This window comes from Callospermophilus lateralis, chromosome 8 (assembly GCF_048772815.1).
Source record: "Callospermophilus lateralis isolate mCalLat2 chromosome 8, mCalLat2.hap1, whole genome shotgun sequence".
In the NCBI taxonomy this organism is placed as follows: domain Eukaryota; kingdom Metazoa; phylum Chordata; class Mammalia; order Rodentia; family Sciuridae; genus Callospermophilus; species Callospermophilus lateralis.
In genome coordinates, this window is record NC_135312.1 from 107,709,183 (window position 1) to 107,732,886 (window position 23,704).

Here is a 23,704-nt window from a genome sequence, read left to right on the forward strand (position 1 = left end):
AGAGGTGGAGCTGTCAAGAGGGCTTGGCCAGAGAAGTGAGGGGCCACCCAGAGAAAGCCATACCTACTCTATATTTTGCCTAGGATTTGATGTGGTTTACATAAAATAAAAAGAATTTCATTTAATCAAAATTTGAATTAAAAGAATCACATTGTGTACCTTTTACAATAAATTTTATGTCAAAGAGTGACATAAAATTTGCAGTATTTGCAGTATTTGCAGTTTGTGAAGCATAAAATGAAAACTAGGCTTTTCATTTCATGTAGCTACTACTAGGCTGTATCTAGGGACAAAAGAGAGATAAGAGTGAAAGAACAGCTGAGTCCATAGGGAGGACATATCAGAATCTGTTCTCCCCTCCTGCTGCACTCCCACTCACCATCAAGATTCTTTGTAAAATACTTTGAAACAGAAAGCATTGATTAAGGGAGTTTCTCAGAGAAGTTCTAATTTTAAGAAATTTACTCAAATGTCATGTAACAAAAGGAAGTGGACTCAGCAAACTGGGAATAAATGGAAACTACCTCACATAATAAAGGCCATAGGTAAACTCCATAAATAATATACTTGATGGTGGGCTGGGGTTGTGGCTCAGCAGTAGGGCACTTGCCTAGTATGTACAAGGCCCTGGGTTCAATCACATGAAAATAAATAAATAAAAATGAAGGTATCGTGTCCAACTACAACTAAAAAATAAATATTTTAAAAAAATATGGGCTGGGGTTGTGGCTTATGGCAGAGTGCTTGCTTGCACATGTGAGGCACTGGATTCGATCCTCAGCACCACATAAAAATAAACAAAATAAAGATACTGCATACATCTATAACTAAAAAATACTTTATATTTATACCCAAAGGACTTAAAAACAGCATACTACAGGGACAGAGCCACATCAATTTTTATAGCAGCACAATTCACAATAGCTAAACTGTGGAGTCAACCTAGATGCCCTTCAATAGACGAATGGATTAAAAAAATGTGGCATATATACACAATGGAATATTACTCAGCAATAAAAGAGAATAAAATTGTGGCATTTGCAGGTAAGTGGATGGAGTTAGAGAAGATAATGCTAAATAAAGTTAGCCAATCCTCAAAAAAACAAATGCCAAATACTTTTCTTTGATATAAGGAGTCTGATTCATAGTTGGTTGGGGAGGGAAGCATGGGAGGAATAGATGAACTCTAGATAGGGCAGAGAGGTTGGAGGGGAAGGGAGGGGGCATGGGGTTATTAATGATGGTGGAATGTGATGATCATTATTATCCAAACTACAGGTATGAAGACACAAATTAGTGTGAATATACTGGGTATACAACCAGAGATATGAAAGATTGTGCTCTATATGTGTAATAAGAATTGTAATGCATCCTACTGTCATATATAAATAAAAATAAAAATATATTTTAATATATAATATTTATATATTATATATTTTTTAATTTTTTAGTTATAGATGGATGCAGTAGCTTTATTTTGTTGGGAAAATACCAGAAGCTTTTCCTTTAAGAACAGCTTATTTCTTTTCATCACTTCTAACTCACATCTTATTCAAAGTCCTAGCCAGAGCAATTAGGCAGAAAAAGAAAAAAAAAGGATCCAAATTGGAAAAGAAGATAGATTATTTCTGTTCACAGATGATGCCATCTTTTATTTATTTATTTATTTTTATGTGGTGCTGAGGATAGAACCCAGGGCCTCATGGGTACTAGGCGATCGCTCTACCGCTGAGCCACAGCCTCAGCCCAGATGATGTGTTCTTAAATGTAGAAAACTCTAAATACTCAACAAAAACAACAAAAATGTTAACACTACTAAATCCAGCAAAGTTGTAGGACACAAAATCAACACATAAGAATCAGTTGTGTTTCTCTATCCAGCAAACAATCCCCAAAAGGAAATTAGGAAAATAACCTCATTTACATTAATATCAAATGAGTAAAGTACTTAAAGAAACTTAAGAAGGTGAAAGATATGTTGTATACTGAAAACCACAAAACATTGCTGAAAGAAATTAATGACATTTTTTATGACTGTTCCCTCCAAAACTTAGGTGGAAGTTCAATCAAACACTTTGCAACCGTGTTGAGAGATGGGGCCTTTAAGAGGTGGTAAGGTCAGGAGGGCTCTGCCTCAAGCATGGATTAATCCCATTATTGCAGAAGCAGGCTTCTGATTGCAGGATAAATTTACCTTCAGCTGCTCCCCCATCCACTCTTTTCCCATGTGGTACATTCTGCTATGTTATGTTGCAGCAAGAAGGCCTTCACTAGATGTGGCCCTTCAGTTTTGTATTTCCCAGTCTCCAGAACTGTGAGCCAAAGAAGCTTCTATGGTTTATAAATTACCCAGTCTGTGGTATTTTGTTATAAGCAGCAAAAAAATAGATTAAGTCAACATCAATGAAAGGAAAAACATCCCATGTTCATATGGAAATTCAAGGGATCCCAAATGACCAAAAATCTTGCAAAAAAAAAAAAAAAAGAATAATAAGGCTAGATATCTCAGGCTAACTGATATCAAAACAATACAAAGTGATGGTAATCAAACACTAGGTACTGGCATAAAGACAGACATGCGGAGCAATGGAATAGGATGCAGAGCCCACGAATAAACCCACACATAAATAGTCAAATGATTTTTGACAAGAGTGCCCTGGCTATTCAATAGGGAAAGGAGAGTCTTTTCAACACATTGTGTTGGGAAAACTGAATATTCACAACCAAAAGAAAGTAGTTAGACTTTCATCTTATACCATATACATAATTAACTCAAGATTAGTCAAAAGCCTCAACATCAAACTATAAATCTCCTAGAAGGAAATAGGGGGAAAAGTTTCATGATTTTGGATTTGGCAATCATTTCTTTAATATGGCAGCAAAAGCATAGGAACAAAAAAATTGTAAGAACTGGATTATATCAAAATGAAAATCTTATGCATCAAAGGACAATATAACAGAATTAAAATACAAAGGGCTTGCAAATTTTATATCCGAAATGGGGTTAATATCCAAAATGTATGCAAAGAGCTCCAAAAATCAATGACAACAAAATAATTCAATTAAAAGATGGGCAAAGGACTTGAAAACATCTTTCTCCAAAAAACCATACAACTGATCAATAAACACATGAAAAGAAACTCAGCATCACTAATCATTAGAGAAATTCAGATGAAAACCACAAGGAGGTTCAATTTCATATCCATTAGGATGTCTATTATCAAAAAACCAAAATTATTAAGTGTTTGGAGGACATAGAGAAATTGGAAGCCTTGTGCACTGATTACGGAAATGTCATATGGCTCAAACCCTCTGGAAAACAGAATCAAAGGTAGAATAAAAATGGAATTGTCATATGATCTAGCAATTCTACTTCTGGGGGTATACAGGTGGTCTCTTACTTAACATGGTTTGACTTGTGATTTTTCACTGTATATAGCATAAAAGCAATTCACCTTTAAATTTTGATTTTGGTCTCTTCTTGGGTCAGCAGTATGTGGTATGATAATTGTAGTGAGCTGCAAAACCCATGCATTCATAGGGTAAGAAAAGGATAGTCTACAGTGTATAATGTTGGTAAATGATGCTGTGTAGCAGTTTATGTGTATTAAATGCATTTTTTTACTTATGATATTTTCAATTTATGATGGGTTTATTGGGATGGGATATAACCTTATTATAACTGAAGATCAAAGAATTAAAAGTAGAAACTCAAACAGGTATTTGTACACCCATATTCATAACATCATTATGCACATAGCCAAAAGGTAGATGCAATCCTTTTCCATTAATTGATGAATGAATAAACACAATGTGTGGTATATAGGTACAATGGAATATTATTCAGCCTTAAAAAGGAAGGAGATTCTGACACATGCTACAAGATGAATGCAATTTGGAGACATCATGATAATTGAAACAAGCCAGCTACAAAATGACAATTACTGAGTGATTTCAACTGGATGGGGTACTTAGGCTAGTCAAATTCGAGGAGATGGAAAGTAGAATGGTAGTTTCCCAGGGCTGTCGGGGAAGGGTGGATGGGGATTTAGTATTTCATGGTTACAGAGTTTCAGTTTTGCAAGATGAAAAAAAAAATTCTGGAGGAGGTTGGTGGTGATTATTACAGACCAATGTGAATGTAGTTGACGCCATTCAACTGTACACCTACCAATGGCTAATTTTACCTTATGCTTATTTTATCACAATTAAAAACATAATAAAATAAAGCAATGAGGTGGGGGAAATTAATAGAAGTCTTACAATTGTGACAGCTCCTTCAGATCCTTAAATATACGTGGTGGAAGATTTTCAATCTTATTACAACCTAAATCCCTAGGGAAACAATTGCAAACGTTATTTTCTGAAGATTTTATTTGTTGTTCTGATGTATGTTATGAAACCAACATATAACTTCTCAACAATGTTGTTGGTGAGTTGTGTTAATTAACAAAAGTTAAAGAGTGTATTTTTGGTGCTGGGGATTGAACCTAGGGGCCTTTTGCATGCTGAGCCTATGACTTACCACTGAGCTAAACCCTCAACCGTGGAAGCCAAAGTGATTTTAAAAAATGGATAAAATGAGAAAATATTTAACAAACATTTTATCCCATTTCAGCACTTCATCAGAAACAAATACGTATGATTATTTAATCTGGTTTTAATAGTTTCAATGTTCTGATTTTTCACTGTACAATAGTGTAAAAGCAATTTACCTTTGAGTTTTGAATTTGGTCTCCTCCTGGGTCAGCAATATGTGGTATGGTACAGCAGTGAGCTGCAGCACCCAGTCGGCCATGCAGTCACAAGGGTATGTATGTATTACATCCTTTATTCCTCCCCTTCCCTTTTTTTGTGTTAGAGTAAGAACATGGTTTGGAGTCTTATTTTTTTTTTCCTTCTGCTTGAGTTTATTGTGATTATCAAATGGAAGTCTATTATTTCAAAAGCAAGTTTCTTTCCCAGGTGAAATGCATGGGATCCCACATTCTCCTGGGTAGGATTCTTTGTGATCTCATGTATGTCTAGGAGGTCTCCCTAATATGGTATGACCCTGAAGCTTAGTTGTAAGGTTTTAACTGCAGAACCTCTCGTGGAAGCTTTGACAGTGGCAGATTCCATGAGAAAGGACTCAGATTCTTCTAAACAAGAGACAGTTTCAGCAAACTTGAGCTCTCCTCAGGTGATGGGGAGATGGAAAAGGAAGCCTCGCCATTTCCCCTCTCTGCCTCCAAATTAGTTACCATGGTGATTGATAGGAGAACAGATTTACTTGTTACATATCCTGGTTGGTTTATAAATCAAAATTCAGGTTACTCAACTTTGGGGGGCAGGATAATTTTAGGTAGAGTTCTAAACACTAAAAGTGAGTGGACAATATAATCTGACAAATGCTATCAATGCCTTTGCCGTGAATGCCTATTTTCATACTGCAAACTAAACCTGGAGACTATTTTTGTCGTTTACATATTTATGGGAAAATTGTCTATGCAGATGAGTTGTTCTGCTTTGACGATCAAATGAATCCTTGTAAAATTTCTTTCCTCTCATAAAATCTCACAGTGGCTTCTTGTTGCCTAGATGATAAATTCAAAACTGCTTGGTGTGACATGAGATGTATATCAATATCTGTCATTCTGACGTCAGTCTTTCCAATCTCCTTTCCTATCACTTGCCATTCACTGTAACTTACACCATGGTCTGAAAGCACTTCAGTGTTCTGACCTCTGCGCTTTTGCCTGGGTGCTTTTCTTTTGCCTATCCTGGCCTCTCCTCCTTGCCCTTTTGGTGACCTCAAATCATCCTTCAAGATTCCATTTAAATGACATTCCCTTTTAACTTCCAGTGCCCAGGAGGTTAGGTCTTCTGTCCCTATACATTCTCCTACATATTCTATCCCAGCACACATGACACATATGGTACATGGAACATCAGGTGAACATTGCTTCCATATACATGTCTGCTTCCTTTTTGAAAGATGTGAGCCCTTTGAGGATATGAACTATATTCATTCAGTGTGGGCTATTCCGTGCCTCACTCAGTTTTGGACTAGCTGTTTTTTTCCATCCTGGTGAGAAGACTCTTAATAGGCTGAGTCTGCTTCATATTTAGGTAAGAGTTGATATGATTAAGTTCCTCGAACAGGAAGCCAAGTAAAATATTGATCATCTTAGAAAGGCGATGTGCAAAATTTAAAGTAGTCTTCTAAGGTATTAAAACTCAAAAAATACGTTTAACAATTTCTGGTGGAAGTGTGGGTTTTGGCTATCAGAGCAAATTCTAATATATAGTTTTTATAGCAGGAATTATGTAATGAATAGTATTGGCCTCAATCCTAAGTGACATGTAAAAGTTTAATTTTCTTAGCTTTAGTTTAGGACAGCTGGGATAAACTTAATTGGACTCAAGGTTCATTTCTGAATGGGTTCAGGAAACATCTACTGTAGTTGTTGACTTTATTTATTTATTATTAGTATTTTGGGTGCTGGAGATTGAACTCAGGTCTCACCCATGCTAGGCTAGTGCTCTATTACTGAGCTATGCTCCCAGCCCATTAGCAGTTAACTGTAAACCATAAATAAAAGTAAGCACATGGCAAAGATTTCCTGCCACAGGAATAAGTTAAAGTCCTCTGTGACAAGTGAATCCTGTATTGTCAATATATTTACCTTCATTAGTTCTATTGATGTGATAAGAGCCTGGAGGAGCCCAACCCTCCTGTGAAGGGGAAGTTGAGATCTAGACTCATCCATTAAAAGCTCTCACTTCTTAGAAACCTTGCCATTTTTCTCCTTATAAATCTGAATTTTCAAGCAAGTGTCTACTATGGGATCGGGCAGGCCATAGGTAGGACTAATCATTGGCCTGTTACCCTCTTTGCAGCTTTTGTTATTCTTTCTTTTACCTCTGAACCTAGATTAGCACTGGTTATGGACTAAGCTATTTGTGTTCCATATTCTTGGTCTTTAGGGATATATAAAATCTGCACCTGGTTGCCACCATGAAGACTAGGTTGTGTAGTAATTGTCTTCTAGTGCTTTCAAGTTGGATAAAACAGGAGAAATATGGATCCCTTGACTAGCTTGTATTTTAACAGTTAAATAATATCTTTGGATCATCTAGATGGATTTTTCCCTGTTACCGAAAATAATTTCCTATGTGCTGATGATAAGGTTCAGTTGCCATATGCCAGAAGTCCTCACAACAGGTCTTGGTTCTAATTATTGAGATTTTCTTGCATGTTTGTGAATGATTGGGTATTGCCTACTAAAAAGTGTTTCAAGCTAATAATTACAGAAAAATGTTGGATTTTTTCTTTCGTCCTTCTCCCTCCTTCCTTCCTTTCTTTCATTCATACTGGGTGTTAAACCCAGGAATGCTTTACTACTGAGCCATATCCCCATTTCTTTTTATGTTTTTATTTTGAGACAGTGTCTTGCTAAGTTGCTGAGGCTGGCTTCGAACTTGTGATCTTCCTGCCTCCAGAGTCACTGGGTTGACAGTATGTACCATCATGTCCTACTAAAAATGTTCGGTTTTCAATGGCTTGTTTGAAAGTGTTTTGAAGCAGAATGCAAGATTGTTTTCTGATGAATGCTCCTGCTCAGGAATAGGTATTCTCTCTATCTGTTTCAGTGCTTAGTTTAGGTATCCAGGTGTCATTTCATAACATTCTAGTTATGTTCATTATGTTTCAGCAAAAACTTTAATAAACCAGTATTTTGCCCAGATAATTGTCAAAACACATAGATCTGTCCATACTTTGGATTTTTCCCCAGAAAATTGATATTAAAAAAATAAACATTTTTCTGAAGGGTGTGCACTTCACTCATTGTTCCATATCTATTTTATCTTGATAACCAACTACTTTGTGGTTGGGCCATAAGGCTTTGCTTCACCTTTAGTCATTGATATTCAAGCAGAAACATTATAAAAATACTTTTAAAATTATCTCTTTCTTCTATTATTATAGATATGGATGTTATTCATGGCAGTATGTTATTATGTTCAGAGAGGATGTTAATATGTTTAAAATATTTTCATGTATAACAAATGTGGAATAAAATAATGGTAAAAAATTCTTAACAATTCTTTTAGTCAAACTTACAATTCATCTAGTTTCTGGAGATGTGCAAAACTATTTTCACTTAAGTGATTAATTTTGTTTTTCCTCATTACCCTGAAATAAAAAAGAAAAATACATTTTTACATCCTGAGGTACTTATTGCTTAAATTACTAAAGACCTTAAAAAAAAAGGTAATGAAAATACAGTGTATGTTTCACATCGAGATATTTTGAAGTAGTATGATTAACGATCTAATTCAATTTTGATATCAAAGTTACCAAATTATCCCTCCATCTCTCTGTACTTCCCTTGTCATTCTTCCTTTCTGTGCTGGGGATTGAACAGAGGGCCTGTTGCATGTTGGGCATGTGCTCTACCACTGGGCTACATTCCCAGGCCTACCATCCCAAATCTTTTAATGAGGATAATAAAATATACTTCTAATTTTTTTAAAAAAATATTTTTCTTACTTGTAGATGGACACAATATCTTTTATTTTTTTTTGTGTGGTGCTAAAGATGGAACCCAGAGCCTTCCACATGCAAGGCGAGCGCTCTACCACTGAGCTACAACCCCAGCCCTATACTTGTAATTTTTAATTAGAAGTATAATTATAATCTGAAAAAGTGTGTCTAACATAATACTGTAAGCATGCTTACTCATTTGAAAATTGATGGGATTTAGGGTGGAGCTGAGTAAGGAAGGGAAAGTGATCTAAGTCAGATAATATCAGAAGAGTCTCAAGTTTGGCATGCTGAATGATTAATAAGACTGTAACTCTTGACAGCTTCTTTTCCTTCCTTCCTTCCTTCCTTCTTTCTTTTTTTTTTTTTTGGTGCTGAGGATGGAAGCCAGGGTATTGTGCATGCCAAGCACACTCTTTACCACTGAGCCACACCCCTAGCCTCCTGATAATTCATTTTGCACGGATCTCATGTGTTACCAGCATAAAGGACTACTCATGGGAAATCTTTAAAGGGGTTTCAATTCTTTAAACACTATGTGACATGCCTTAAATTTGACCTTGTCTCATCTGTAAATATTTAACTCCTCCTGGTACTCCAAACCATTACCACAGTCTCCTAATGATCCTGGACCAAAAAAGCACAAACATCTGCCAAGAAGAAACACAGATTATTTCTTCATACAGAAGTTTCTCTAAAAAGAAATGCAAACAGAACAGAAAAGATGTTCTTAGCATTTCGGATATCTATTTGTTCTGTGTTCTTTAGGTGCTCATTGGTTTCCTTTTGGGTAATTAGTATAAATGTCTTGCATAGCTGGATAGGAAGCATCCTGAATTTGAAGATTCACTCAGTGGAAGAATTCAAAAATTTCAGTGACTTTGAACCCATATGGATGGAAGGGTGTATAATTGGATAAAACACATTGTTACATTAGTGGTAGCTATGGTATAGCTTATATACTGGGTCCTCTAGGATGATGGTTTTAAGAGTTTTCCCATGGTAACCCCTAGTGAAATATGTTTACTCCTAGTAAAAATGCATTTTATATTGGGACATAACATATGTACACACATCCATAACCTAAGTCTCATTTCATGCTACATTATCTGCATTGTACTACGATATAATCAATTAAATTCTATTTTATTTATAAATGCTGATCAGGACAGTCTAAATTGATTGAGCTATACTGATTTCATTACCTACTCATGAGTTGCAACCAAGAGTTTGAAAAATATTTAGGCAAAGTAAACTGTGAATGAAGGAATTGGATTTTATTTTTGTGTATGAAGAATCTGGACAGGCCTGTCTGGGTTTCCTCTCTCTGTCTCTTACTAGTAGGTCACACATTTCTATATTGCTGTCTGGTTTTCACTGAACCTAAGCATTAAAAAGTTCAGTTTCCCCACAGATCTTTTTGTCTTCCTAAGGGTCCTGGGCCATGCTAAACTTTGATTAAATAAGGTCTGTTCTACTTTTCTCCTGTTAACTTGTATTTTATTATAGGAGCATTGTTAGAGGCTGTTGTGGTGAACAGAAATCATACATTTCTTACCCTAAACGTGTTGAGGCTGGCTTTTGTCCATTTAAGGGCTTCATTTGGTTTGTAAGGAGATATAATACCACTTCAAAAGCACAAAAATATTACTTACAAAACAGTTAAATTACTGCAGGAACTAAACGTCAAATTTCTTAAATTATGGATATGGTTGCCTTCAAAGTCCCTGGAGTATAAAACATAAAACATGATCAAGCTAAATTTTAATTGCAGATAGAAATAAATTGATTAAGAATTATTTGTGTTCTAATAAAATATATTGTTCTTTTACATTCTGTTTACTTCATATAGACCTTTACTTGTAGCCACTTACATAATACCATAAATTATCATATGTATGCATGTAGGCATATATTAGTACTGTTACTGTTTTTACTTTATTAATAGCAAAAATGTTTTGAGTCACTCCTGTATCTTATGTTCATGGAGACATGTTATTCTGAGAAATTAAAGAGAGTGAAAAATCAAAGTGAAAACCTTTGTTATGATAAATACCTAATTTATTAACAGATATTTAATAGTGAACACATTAAACATTTATTCAGAATTACCAAGTGGCATTTCCCTAAGTGATATGATTTCATTTTGCTATAGGCTGTGTGAGATTCTATTATTGCTATTGCCAAGATAATATTAAGCACCTGCCTTGTTAGTCTAAATACTCCCCAGAAAAAAATCTTCAGTAGCTTTTTTGCCCCTGAGATTATACTCTTTTTCTTTTCTTTGTCTTTTTTAAAAATATTGTCACAAAGAGTACACCTTACCACTACAAGGAATCCTATCTGAACAACAAAATCTTATCAAAAAATTATTTATTTGTTATGGCGCTAATGATCAAACTTAGGACCTCTTGCATGCCAGGCAAATGCTCTACCATTGAACTATATTCCCTACCCTTTCATTTATAAGCAGATATATGTTAGAAGTTTGTAGAGCAGAGGATGACAGCTGAAGTTTAGGGATACACTGCATTTCCAAGTTAAATCCTGGCCCTTAAGTCTACTTAGTGTGTCCCAACACTTAATTTACTGGTTGCTAAGCTATTCACAAATTATTGTGACTGAAATATAGGGGTGGAGGTGTGATATAATCACTAAAACCTCTAAGGAAAACATGGGGAGCATTAATAGATATGCCTGTATTCTGTCAGTGAGTCTGTGGTGGGCTGCTCAGTTTTATTTTGGGCACTGCATTAAAAATAGACACTGACAAAGCAAAATATTTCAGGAAGATTTGTAAGACTGGGATTAAGTGATCTTGAAACCATACCAACTGAAGAAAAGGGAGTATGTATCACGGCAAAGAATAAGGTAAGAGATATATTTGAAGTCAGGCTATGAAAGAGATTATAGTTTTTCTCTGTTGCATTAGAGCACAAAATTAAATTTGCTGGCTGAAGATACAAGTCATTTCAAACAGAAACTCAACCTCTGTAGCAAGTTATGGCATTCAGAGAATAAATAAGCTCCCTCTCACTGGCATCTAGCGAAGGCAATATATCATATCTTGATAATTTTGTAGATAAGATTTCTGTACTGCAAGGAATATTGTATTAGAATCAGAAATCTTTATTCTAGATAACACCTATAAAGAAAAAGTTTTGTTATTCCATTAAAGTGGGAGGTAAGTGCTTATGGTATTACTTTCTTGGTCTTGAGTTTGGCCCAGGCTTTTGGCTTCTCAATGTCTATGGTCAATGACAAAGGCTATTGTTTCCTTTTATTTTATTGTTACCATGAAACTCCCACCAGGTGGCGATGTTCTTTCAAACTTCACAAAGTATAGAGTTGAGCTACATAGGTAACTGCTTTTTTTGCAAGGGGGGGATAGATATATTTTTAAATTACTTTAAAAATTTTGTTCTAATTAGTTAAATATTTTTAATGTATATTCTTAGTTGTATATGGACACAATACCTTCATTTTATTTATTTATTTTTATGTAGTGCTGAGGATCCAACTCACTGAATTACAACCCTAGCCTATGTAACTTTTTTAAGCTTTAAGCAAAAATATTTATTAGTACTAATTTACTACTTTGTAAAATTCAATAAGAGGCACACACCGAAGCACTAATTAGGAAGTTTTTTAAAAAATATTTTTCTGTTGTCAATGGACCTTTTATTTATATGCAACGCTTCGAATCAAACCCAGTGCCTTACATCTGCTAGGCAGGTGCTCTACCACTGAGCCACCACCCCAGCCCCCAAATAGGCAGATTTGATTACATTTTTGTTTAATTTAATTTTGAGTTTATTTTAACCTTGAATTATAAATTTGCTTTGGCTTTGTTCCTAAAATAAGGGAATCTGGTTTGTGAATATATATTAACCAAGGCAATAATAGCAACAACCAAAGAACAAAACAAAACAAAAATCTGTTTCTTGCTCCTTGCTTCAAGGTCTAAGGGACAAGAGGTAATTTTCCCACAGAATGTCTAGACCACCTTTCCTAATTAACAAGTCTCTGAACGTGACAATTTTATTTTTTCCCTTTTTACATTGTAGAGCTGTATCAAAATGAAAAATTCACTATTTCTTTTTGTTTAAATTTTTTTTTTTTAGTTGTTGATGGACACAATACCATTTTTTTTTAAGAGAGAGATGAGAGACAGAGAGAGAGAGAGAGAGAGAGAGAGAGAGAGAGAGAGAGAATTTTTAAATATTTATTTATTTTAGTTCTCGGTGGACACAACATCTTTGTTTGTATGTGGTGCTGAGGATCGAACCCAGGCCGCAGGCATGCCAGGCGAGCGAGCTACCGCTTGAGCCACATCCTCAGCCCCCACAATACCATTTTTTAAAATTCATTTTTTTATGTGGTGCTGAGAATTGAACCCAGTGCCTCACACATGTTAGGCAAGCTCTCTACCACTGAGCTACAACTGCCTACCCCCTTTACCAGTTCCTTCTTTCTCTCTGTCTCTCCCTGGCATGTGATGTAAGGACTTTTGCTCTGCATGTACTCTCACCATGATGTACCACTACAGAGTCAAAAATGGGACAATTGATCATGGACTGGAAACTCTAAAACTGTGAGCCCAAACAATCCTTCTCTCATTTTATAAGTTAATAATATCATGTATTTTGCTACCAGGACAGAAAGCTAACTAAATATAGGGAGTTTCTATTTTTATTTTTTTGAGCAACGTCTATCCTGTTTTCCACAATGGCTTTGTTCCCTTTTCTCCACATCCTTGCTAACACTTATTGTCTTTTGATCAGGCTTCCTAAGAGGTGTCAGGTAATATCTCATAGTGGTTTTAATTTGCATTTTCTGATATCTGGAAAATTTAAAATTTAAATTTAAAATTTTTTTTTGGTACTGGTGATTGAACCCAGGGATACTTAACCACTGACCACATCCTCAGCAATTTTTTAGTGTTTTATTTTGAGACAGGGTCTCACTAAGTTGCTGAGGGCCTTGCTAGATTGCTGAGGCTGGCCTTGAACTTGTTAAAGGTTTGATAGAGTCCTTTCTGCCTTTGACTCCTGAGTGGCTGAGATTACAGGTGTGCATAACCATTCCTGGTACCTTTTTGGGTCTTGAGAAATATCTATATGAGTCTTTGCCCAGTTTTCTTTCTTTTTAATATGACTAATATAGTTGGCCTGAGTTTGTTATTTTAAAATACATTATTATATGCTTTCATAGGTTAAAAACTTTCATTAGATTTTTTTAAATGTATTTCTTCTGATATTTAGCCAATTTTGAAAATCCTTGGTTGCCTTCATCATAACTTTACCCAATGCACTGAATCTTCATTTTCTTTCGACAATACTATTTAATCTCCTATTATCAGATATGATGAGATTAGTATATATTGTCTATGTTTTTGGTCCTCTACCTCTCTCTTGTCATATGATTTTGGTCATTTATATGCTTTTCTTTTTTGGAGTTCACCTTCAGAATATCAAATATTCTTTCTAACATCCATCCATCTATCCATCATCTTATTTTCAAGGACAGCTCCTGATTCCTAGCTAATTTTCTTTATAGTTCTATGGTTTTCATTTTGTGTTTTGCTTTATAAAATTTTTTACTCATCTAGGATTAGTATGTCTTCTTAAACAACTCTTTTATCCTTATAAAGTATTCTTATTTATCCTTAATATTTTGAAATCTACGTTTCCCATATTAGCATAGACCCTCTAACTTTTTTTTAAAAATAACTGTTACATTTCCATCTCTATTTTGCAGTATGTGATATTTCTATTTTATTTTCTGGTTGCCATATGAATTTTTTCTTTAGTTTAGGTTTTTAGCAGTTTGGTGATGGCTTTTTTAGTGTTTTTCCTACTCTGCTTGAGGTTCCTACATTCCTGGATTATTGTATTACTTTAAGTTTGGAAAATACTGAGCCTTTCTTTCTTTCATTTTTTAAAATATTTTGCTTAGTTGTAAATGGACACAATACCTTTATTTTGTTTATTTATTTATATGTGGTGCTGAGGATCGAACCCACTGTCTTACATTTGTGAGGCAAGTGCTCTACAGCTGACCCCAGCCCCAGCCCCTAGTTCATTATTTCTTTAGCCATTTCTTCTGTCCAGTTCTTCCTTTCTTCTTTTTCTGTGGTTTTACCTATACTTTTGTTAGACATTCTATATTTTCCTGCAGCTTTGGATTCTCTGTTTGGACTTTAACCACATTTTTGTTTTGATTTGAAAGTTTTCAATTGGCCTGTTTTCAAGGTCATTGATTCTTTTCTCAGCTATGTTCTACTGCTAAGCCTGTTGATATCATCTTCCAATGTGATTTTCTAATTTCCATCTCTTTGATGACGTTTTTCCATATGTTCATATATTTTGTTCACTTTTCCACTTATCTTATTAATCATAAGTATTTTAATTTCCCAACTTGGAAACTGTAATATCTGAGCTATTGCCAGGTTGGGTTTTCAGTTTATTACTTTATAATTTTATATTGGACTTATGTTTTTCCTTTTTAAGGAAGTAGAACTTCCTCAGCATTGCTTCCTTCCATCCCCAGAAACCATTATTATGAGTCAGTGCTATGGCTTGGATAAGGACCCCCCAAAAACCCATGTGTTAAAGGCTTGGTCCCCAACTGATGGTGCTATTGGGAGGCAGTGAAACCTTTAGGAGGTGTGGCCTAGGGGGAGGAAGTTAGGTCTTTGGGGGCATAACCTTGGAGGAAATATTCTGACTCCAGCTCTTTCTTTTTTCCCTTTTGCTTCCTGGCTACTATAAATTGAATAGCTTTGTTCCATCAAGTATTCCCCCCATGACATAAGATACTGCCTTGGTGCAGGCTGAAAAGCAATGGAACCAACTGACCATAGACTGAAACTTCTGAAACCATGAATCAAATAAACCTTTCCTCTTTGTAAGTTGATTCTCTCAGGTATTTTGTCACAATGACAGGAGGTTGACTAACAGACCTAGAAGCTTTGTATCAGTGCGAGATCCTAGGATACAGAGGTTTTCTGCCAGTACCCCAGGACAGAGTGTTCTAGTCTCTCCCTCTCCTTTTGTAACAGTGGATCTTTCCCTAATCCCTGGGTGCAGGAGGGTTTCCTGTTCCTCTTCCAAAACTATTGCTTCTTAAGAAATGGTTTTTAGTCAAGAGAATCGGGAGGGGTGAGGGGAGGATAAGGTTATATCTCCTGGGGGGGTGGGTGGGCAGGTTTTATATCTGTGTGTTGTCAAGGAGAGCTGTCTAGTTTTTCGTGTGAGCTGGTGAGGCCAGTCAAAAGCATCCTGTTATGGATAGTGGACTCCCCTGAATGCAGGGTTCTCAGTTATTCTAAAGTGTTATACTAACCCATGCTTAACTGTATACGTTTATTAAAATTTTAGCAGTTTTCTTTGTACCTGCTCTTCTGATAGCCAACTCTTATCCCTACACTCTGCCAAAGGTGAAATACAATATATATCCCAGCTCTCTTTGTAACTCCTTAGAATTCTAGTTACTTGGTTGTCTTATAGCTCTCAGAAGGGCTCTTGAAAATTAGGATTTTGTAGATTATAAAGCTCTTTCTTATTGGGAGAGAGAGAGAGAGAGAGCAATATTGTCTTGTAGCTTTCTAAATCCTAAGCACAATATTGCTGTAATGGAATTGCAATATAGTATATGTACTAGTCTGTGAATTTCTCTCTATGAACCATATTATGTTCTTGAAATTGAGCCATGTTGACTGATGTAGTGCTATTTTATTAATTATCATGCTGTGTATGTGTGTGTATCATGTTTTATTTTTCCATGCTTATCTGTTTTCTACTGCCTTCCTCGCTTGCATTTTCAAATTCTTCATATTGGCTTAGTCTGCCAATGGATAAATGACTTAGTTTCATCTCAGGATAAAAGTTTACTTCACTTTCTTGACCTTTGGGAGAGTACATTGGCTATTGCCCTATGTTCATCTGTTTTTAATTAATTTTATGTTTTACTTTTTGAATTTTCCAAACTTTATTGTGGTTTTTACATTCTATTCCTTTGAAAGAACTATATTAAAGATTTTAATCTATTATCTGTCAAGTATTGCGAAGCTAATTTCCTGAGCTGTTCTGTGTCTTTTTATTTTAATGTATTTTCTTTCCCTGAAATCCGAGTTAAAAATTTATTTTTGGCCAACAAATCGGTTTTTTAATTGCTTTGCAAAATGGAAACTCATATGCAAAATAATGATATTGTAATTGGTTTTAAAGTAGATGAATGCTTACGAAGCAAAAAACTATTAATAACATTAAAATTGGGCTAATATTTACTATCAGTTACTTTTGATAGCTAAAATTTATAGATAATAACAAAAAATTGTAAAGTCCATCCTTTTAGTAATAAATCTTAATCATTTTTATGATCTGATACATAATATATATATTTTGCTGCCTTTTTAAAGGCAAAATAAATATTTATTGTGATATGCATATAATAACTCTCATATTTGTTTCTGATCCTAATGCACAAGTTTTTTTCTTAATGATGGGGACAGAACCCAGGGCCTTGCCCATGCTAGGCAAGTGCTTTACACTGATCCACACCCCCATTCCCACAATGCACAAATTTTTAATTGCTAATTTACTTATGTGAGTGCTGATCAATTGTGCTTCATTGTTAGGTTGGGATTGCTAGGCATGTAAATAGCTGTTAATGTACTTCTCTGAAACAAAATTCAATTACAGTGAAGAATACTGAATAAATTTGCCTGTCCTTTTATGACTAGCTTGTCATCAATGTTAACTGTCATACTAAGGTAACTCCTGGACTTAAAACTCCAAAAAGACTTTTTTACTAAAATTATCTCTTAATCAAATTTCTAAGGCTATTCATAGTTCTAACAATTTTTTAAAATTGTAGTGGACACAATACCTTTATTTATGTGGTGCTGAGGATCGAACCCAGGGCCTCACATATGCGAGAAGAGTGTTCTACCAATGAGCCACAATCCTAGTTCCTAATTCTAACAATTTTATAAAACATTTTGTTATCTGTACTGTCAGCCCATCAAAACTGGATATAGTCTCACTATTGCATTTTATGGAAATGTTTTTAAGTACACCATTACTGCCATATATTACTCTCAGTAAAGGGAAAAATCATTTGTGTTAAAATCACCTCTCACAACCCACTGTAGATAGGCCCATGATGATTGGCCAGTAATTATTTTTGTGAAGTTTCTTTTTCCTAAAGTGGTGCCAAGTTAGTATATTTTGAAAAAAAAAATCTTTGCTTTTCATGCATGTCTCACTTGTGCTCTATTATCAACTTGAGAGTTGATACTTCTCACTACAATCAATGTTTCTAACTCTAACTTTTACCCTTCCTTTTATTGGGTACTTCTAAACTGCTATGAAGATAGAGATCAAACAACCACTTCTGGGAATTTCTTATAAAACAAGAGGCAGAAGGAGTTTTTATATATGTAAATTAGTTTGTTGATTAGCCTTTTAAATAGTTATTTTGGTTATTTTTAAAATTTTATGGTTTTAGAGAGAGAGAGATGAGACAGAGGGAGAGAAGAGAAAGAAAGAGAGAGTGAGGGAGGGGAGAAGGGAGAGAGAGAGAGAGAAAGAGAGAGAGAGAGAGAGAGAGAGAGAGAGAAGAGGGGGTTATTTCTTTATTTTTTTAAACCTATATTTTTAAGTAGACCAATTTACTGGATAATAAAATTAAATTCTGGATAGCAGAGTGACACTCATTATTAAAAGCAAAGCTATTGTATAAAAGTCCCATGGAATGCGATGGACATTATTACCCTAAGTACATGTATGAAGACAAGAATGGTGTGACTATCTTTGTATACAACCAGAGACATGAAAATTGTGCTCTATGTGTGTAATATAGATTATAATACACTCTGCTGTCATATATAACAAATTAAAATAAAAAAAATCAAGCACCAAAAAAAAAGTTCCATGGAACCTATTCTATTAGCCTTGAAAGATAAGTACTACATATCATATTCTCAATATTCAGATTAAATTCTTAAATGAATGGAACTAAAATGATCTGGTCTTTTTGTAACAACTTAATAGGTAAGATTGGTGGGGGAAGGGAGAAATATTATATAGATCCCATAACTTCCCTTTTGCCTTTCTTTTTCCTGGTTCTCAAGTTGTTGTTGTTGTTTTGAGATATTTCATTTTGGTGAGAGTTTAGAGAAGTTAGATAATGGGGATCTAAAATACAAAAATAGGCCAAAGTAATTTGAAAAAATTTGATGTGATACTAGCAATACAAGATGAATATACAAGATGAATTAGGCAATGTAGAGATTTTAGTCGACTTCTTTCAAATGAGATACCATCACTTACAGCCAATGTAGCTTTGGCATGTGCTGACAAAGTTTATCTGGCAAATGTGTCAGGACATTATTCATCAGCACCCTGAAAAAGAAAAGAAACCAAAGATGTCATATTTTTTTTTCTGGTTCTTTTCTTAAGGTACACATGGTATTATCATTATTTTATAAAACCATGCAAATCTACGAAGTTAGTTGTCTTCTCTATTTACTCTGTGAGTCTTGTTATATTTAAATGCTTGATACTAATAAAATTTCTACAAATAGCAGTTATCATATGGAGGAAGCAACAAAGTTAGTAACTGAAAAAAGGTGATTTTAAGTGAATTTGCTTTTCTTTACTGAGATCAATGTGTGGTGGTAATGGTATGCTTAAGAATAGTTCAACAAAATGTGATAGACTATAGTCAGTTTTGACAGACTGACATTCTAGAATAAAAAAGTTTCTTTTTATTTTTTCTGGGGGTACCGGGGATTGAACTCAAGGGCACTTGGCTATTGAGCCATATCCCCAGCCCTATTTTGTATTTTATTTAGAGATAGGGTCTCACTGAATTGCTTAGTGCCTCGCTTTTGCTGAGACTGACTTTGAACTCGTGATCCTCCTGTCTCAGCCTCCTGAGCTTCCAGGATTACAGGCATGCATTACTGTGCCCAGCTTAGAAGACAAAAATTGTTACAATTATAAATAGCCTTAGAGAATAAGAATAAGAGATAGCTTTTACTTGGAAAAGCCTTTTTGGGGTTTTAATAATTCCAAGTTTAATGTATTATGTTTAAAGCATTATTTTTTTATTAATTTTTAAATTTATATATGACAGTGCTTTTTTCCCCCCCAGTCTGGATTACTTTATTATTAAATTCTTTTTTTTCATATCTCTGGTTGTATAGGAAGTATATTCACACCAATTCATTTATACATGTACTTTGGATAATAATGTCCATCACATTCCACCATTATTTATAACCCTATGCCCCTCCCTTCCCTTCCAACTCCTCTCCCCTATCTAGAGTTCATCTATTCCTCCCATGCTCCCACTTCCTACCCCACTATGAATCAGCCTCCTTAGATCAGAGAAAACACTTGGCATTTTTTTTTTTTGGATTGGCTAACTTCACTTAGCATTATTTTCTCTAACTCCTTCCATTTACCTGCAAATGCTATGATTTTATTCCCTTTTATTGCTGAGTAATATTCCATTGTGTATGTATGCCACATTTTTTTTTTTATCCATTCATCTATTGAAGGGCATCTAGATTGGTTCCACAGTTTAGCTATTATGAATTGTGCTGCTATTAACATCAATGTGGCTGTGTCCCTGTAGTATGCTGTTTTTTTTTTTTTTTTTTTTTTTTTTAAGTCATTTGGGTATAGACAAAGGAGAGGGATGGCTGGGTCAAATGGTGGTTCCATTCCCAATTTTCCAAGCAATCTCCATACTGTAAAGCATTAATTTTTATTTATATCTTTCCCTTAAATTAAAATGTTTTCTTTAATTTAGTACTTACAAGAGAATAAGAGAATTTAGTCCATAAAATGTTAGTGGTGAAATTCGACTGAGGTGATTATCTTCAATTATCCTGCCAGGCAGAAGAAAAAAATTGATTCACTTATCTATTTTTAGAACATAAAAACTAATACTACGTAATGCTACATAAATTAAACATACAGCCATTCTAGTCTGTGAAGGTCTTCAAAAACACCTGGCTTCAGGAAGGTTATTCTGTTATGACTGAGGTACCTAGAAAAGGAGAAATGACTGTAATAAATCTGTACCTTTTTGACACTTCATAATTAGGAAAGTAAAATAGCTATCATTCATTTTAAATGTTCTTATATAACATTCTTACCCTGCCATCTCCCTGCCTTTGAATCTTTAAGAGTGCCTGTTAATTACTGTATCATCTCCAGCTTTAAATTTCCCCCATACTAATTAATCAATTTCTTTTCATTGATCTCATTTATTCATCAACTTGTTTTAGTACCTACTCTATGGCTACTATGGCTTGGATAAGTTTTCCCCAATGGTCCATATGTTAAGGGTTTTGTGCTTTTGGAAGGTGCTGTGGATGGAAGATGGGGCCTAGAGAGAAGTCCTTAGGTCATTGGGGGTGTGACTTTGAAGGGGATTGGGGGACCATGGCTCCTTCCTTTTTTTTTTTTTTCCTCTTCTTTTTTTCCCTAGCCACATGCACCTACCATGATGGCTTTAGGTAGGCCTAAAGCAATGGGGCCAATCTATCATAGATTGCAATCTCTAAAACTGTGAGCCAAAATAAACTTTTCCTCTTTGTAAGTTAATTGCCTCAGGTATTTCATTATGGTGACACAGAGTTGAGTAACACAATGATACTGTGCTAGGTATGTCATCCTATCCTTTGTGAGGCTTTGAATCTGAAGAGGAGACAGGATGTGGATGGGCTATTATGCAACATACAGAAAACAGAGGGAAATGTATCCGTAGGGTTGTTCTGACATTGCAGAGCAGAAAGCACTAGTGATTAGAACTAAAGAGCACAGAGAGGAGACAGGAAAGTCTCACTAAGGGAAGCACAGCTGAGAAAGGTCTTGAACGAAGGCTTGGCATTCACAAAGCAGGAGTTATTTTAGACAGAGGAAATAGCTTATGCAAAGACAAGAAGTACAAAGAGTAACAAGTTAAGGCATCACCAGGTAATTTAGTGAGGCCTCACCATGAAGGAAGATAGACAGGAGATGGGCCTGGAAGAGCTGGGGGCCTGTTGTGGGGAAAGGTCATTGCATGTTTTCTGAAAGAGCTTGACGCCTCACCCATCCAACTTGATTTCTCCTCGGCAAGTGGACGAACTCTCTGGTATATTGTGTTCATCTCTTCCTTTAGCTGTGTTCATTTCTATCTCATTCTCTCTAGTGTGATTATCCATAGTTATCTGCTATGAGACAGTTTGATTCCTTTCTCTTCTGTTTATTAAACATGACCTTGACCAAGCAATCAATTCCTGTAAGCTTCAGCTTCCTCAACTCTAGAATGGGCACAGTATCACCATTACTTCATAGGGCTGTTGTGACACTTGGGGCAATGCGTGCCATAGCACTCTGTAGGTATTATGTATTACAACAATGTCTCTGTGTCTTCCACTCCAATTTCTTTCTTTTTCTTTTTCCTCTTTGCTTGTGGTTAATATACAAGTTATTAGTTCAAATTTCACTCCTGTGGATTTATGGAACCTATAGATTACTTTTCTGTACTCTTACATATTAGAGTTGACATCCTATAAAATCTTGCCAGGAATCTGTTCTTTGTTGCCAGATTTGACTTTTTCTTGGCTGACACCCCAGGTTAAAGCCACTTCCTTCCCTCCTTTGTAGAACTGGAGCCCAGTGGCCTAGGCATGGGTAAGAAATAGCTTTAGGAGCCAGGTGCCGTGGCACATGCCTGTAATCCCAGTGGCTTGGGAGGCTGAGGCAGGAGGATCACGAGTTCAAAGGCAGCCTCAGCAATGGTGAGATGCTAAGCAACTCAGTGAGATCCTGTCTCTCAATAAAATACAAAATAGGGCTGGGGATGGGGCTCAGTGGCTGAGTGCCCCTGAGTTCAATCCCCAGTCCAAAAAAAAAAAAAAATAGCTTTAGTACCTCCCCGGAACACTTCTGAGGGTTGTTTGGGAACCAACAACCATCCCTTCAGGTAAAAGGCAATTGATCTGCTGTTTTACTTCATGCTCATCTGTGTAGCCCAGTCCTGTTCATTTTTCAGAGTCATCCTTCTTTGCTTTGAGCCCCAAACCATCATTTTTTACAGTGAACCCTAATAGCAGTTTGGGTCTGAACAATACAGGTTTAGGAATAATGTTTTCTTCATCAGCCTCTAGTTATGGTGCACATGTTAGTGTTGTTTCCTCATCTTAGATCATAAGCTTCTAGAGAACAAGAGGACTGAACCTCCCCAATTTAGCTCAGCACTCTGCCTGAACTACTCAGGTAGAAGCTCCTTGAGGCAGTGTGTCTGATTCATAATCCTATGGCCCCCACGGTGTCAACCTGAAGAACTTGCGCCCTGTAGAGGTTAATGAGTACTTTTAGATAAAGGAAGAGTTGGTATTTTATGATTATTTATGAAAAACTATAGTTACGTGGCACTTTAACCCTCAAGCAATATTCCAGTGCCAAGGGAAAAAAAGATGGAAATAAGTGGAGGACACTTTGACATGTGTTCTCCAGTTTTTTTGTTACCTTCCTCCTTATCCACTGAATATCAACCAAAGAGATTCTGTTTAGAAAGTTTTGCACAGATTCATGGAGAGAAAGATAGTTAGGAGCCTGATGAGACTGTGTCCTATACTGACTTTGGGCACTTTCATAAGAAGGGCAGGGGTGAGGGAGAAGGCAAGATGACTCAGCCACAGTGGCTCCGTGAGTCTTTGAATCTCCTGTGGCTTCCCTCTGCTTTGTTAGGCCTTGCTAGATATTCTTGGCCAAATTTCACTCTCTGCCATTATGAACTAGAAATATGATGGGAACAAATTTCTTGGGTTAGGATAGAGAATGGGGTAGGATAAAAACCAAAGGGACAGAAATGGGACTCCAGGGAGTTATTTATGTGATTCAGGTTGTATTTACTTCTTCTAAGAGGCTGCTTGATACGAAATGGATGAATACATGAAATACACGAATTTTGAGAAATTCTATTTACAAAAGCTTTGCTCTTAAGCACAATGATGTACCATTTCACACCTAATAGGATAGTTGTTGTCCAAGCAAACAAAACCAGAAAATAACCAGTGTTGGTGAAGATGTGGAGAATTTGGAACTCTTATGCATTGCTGGTGAGAAAGGAAAATGGTGCAAGCAGCTGTGGAAAACAGTATGG

General features: G+C 35.7%; 1 protein-coding gene across 3 annotated transcripts in view; it reads right to left on the bottom strand.

Annotated features, from left to right (window-relative positions):
- Positions 1-23,704, bottom strand: part of Rxfp1 (relaxin family peptide receptor 1) — an 88,414-nt gene that overhangs the window by 12,184 nt on the left and 52,526 nt on the right. For 2 of the 3 annotated variants that reach the window (XM_076864660.2, XM_077110186.1), the window contains 6 exons: positions 20,525-20,596; positions 20,364-20,435; positions 18,868-18,939; positions 10,186-10,257; positions 8,108-8,179; positions 4,264-4,335 (listed from right to left, as the gene is read on the bottom strand). In XM_076864660.2, the coding sequence (XP_076720775.1) occupies positions 4,264-4,335; positions 8,108-8,179; positions 10,186-10,257; positions 18,868-18,939; positions 20,364-20,435; positions 20,525-20,596 (432 nt within the window). The remainder of the gene's footprint in view (positions 1-4,263; positions 4,336-8,107; positions 8,180-10,185; positions 10,258-18,867; positions 18,940-20,363; positions 20,436-20,524; positions 20,597-23,704) is intronic. The other variant, XM_076864661.2, reaches the window with a different exon arrangement.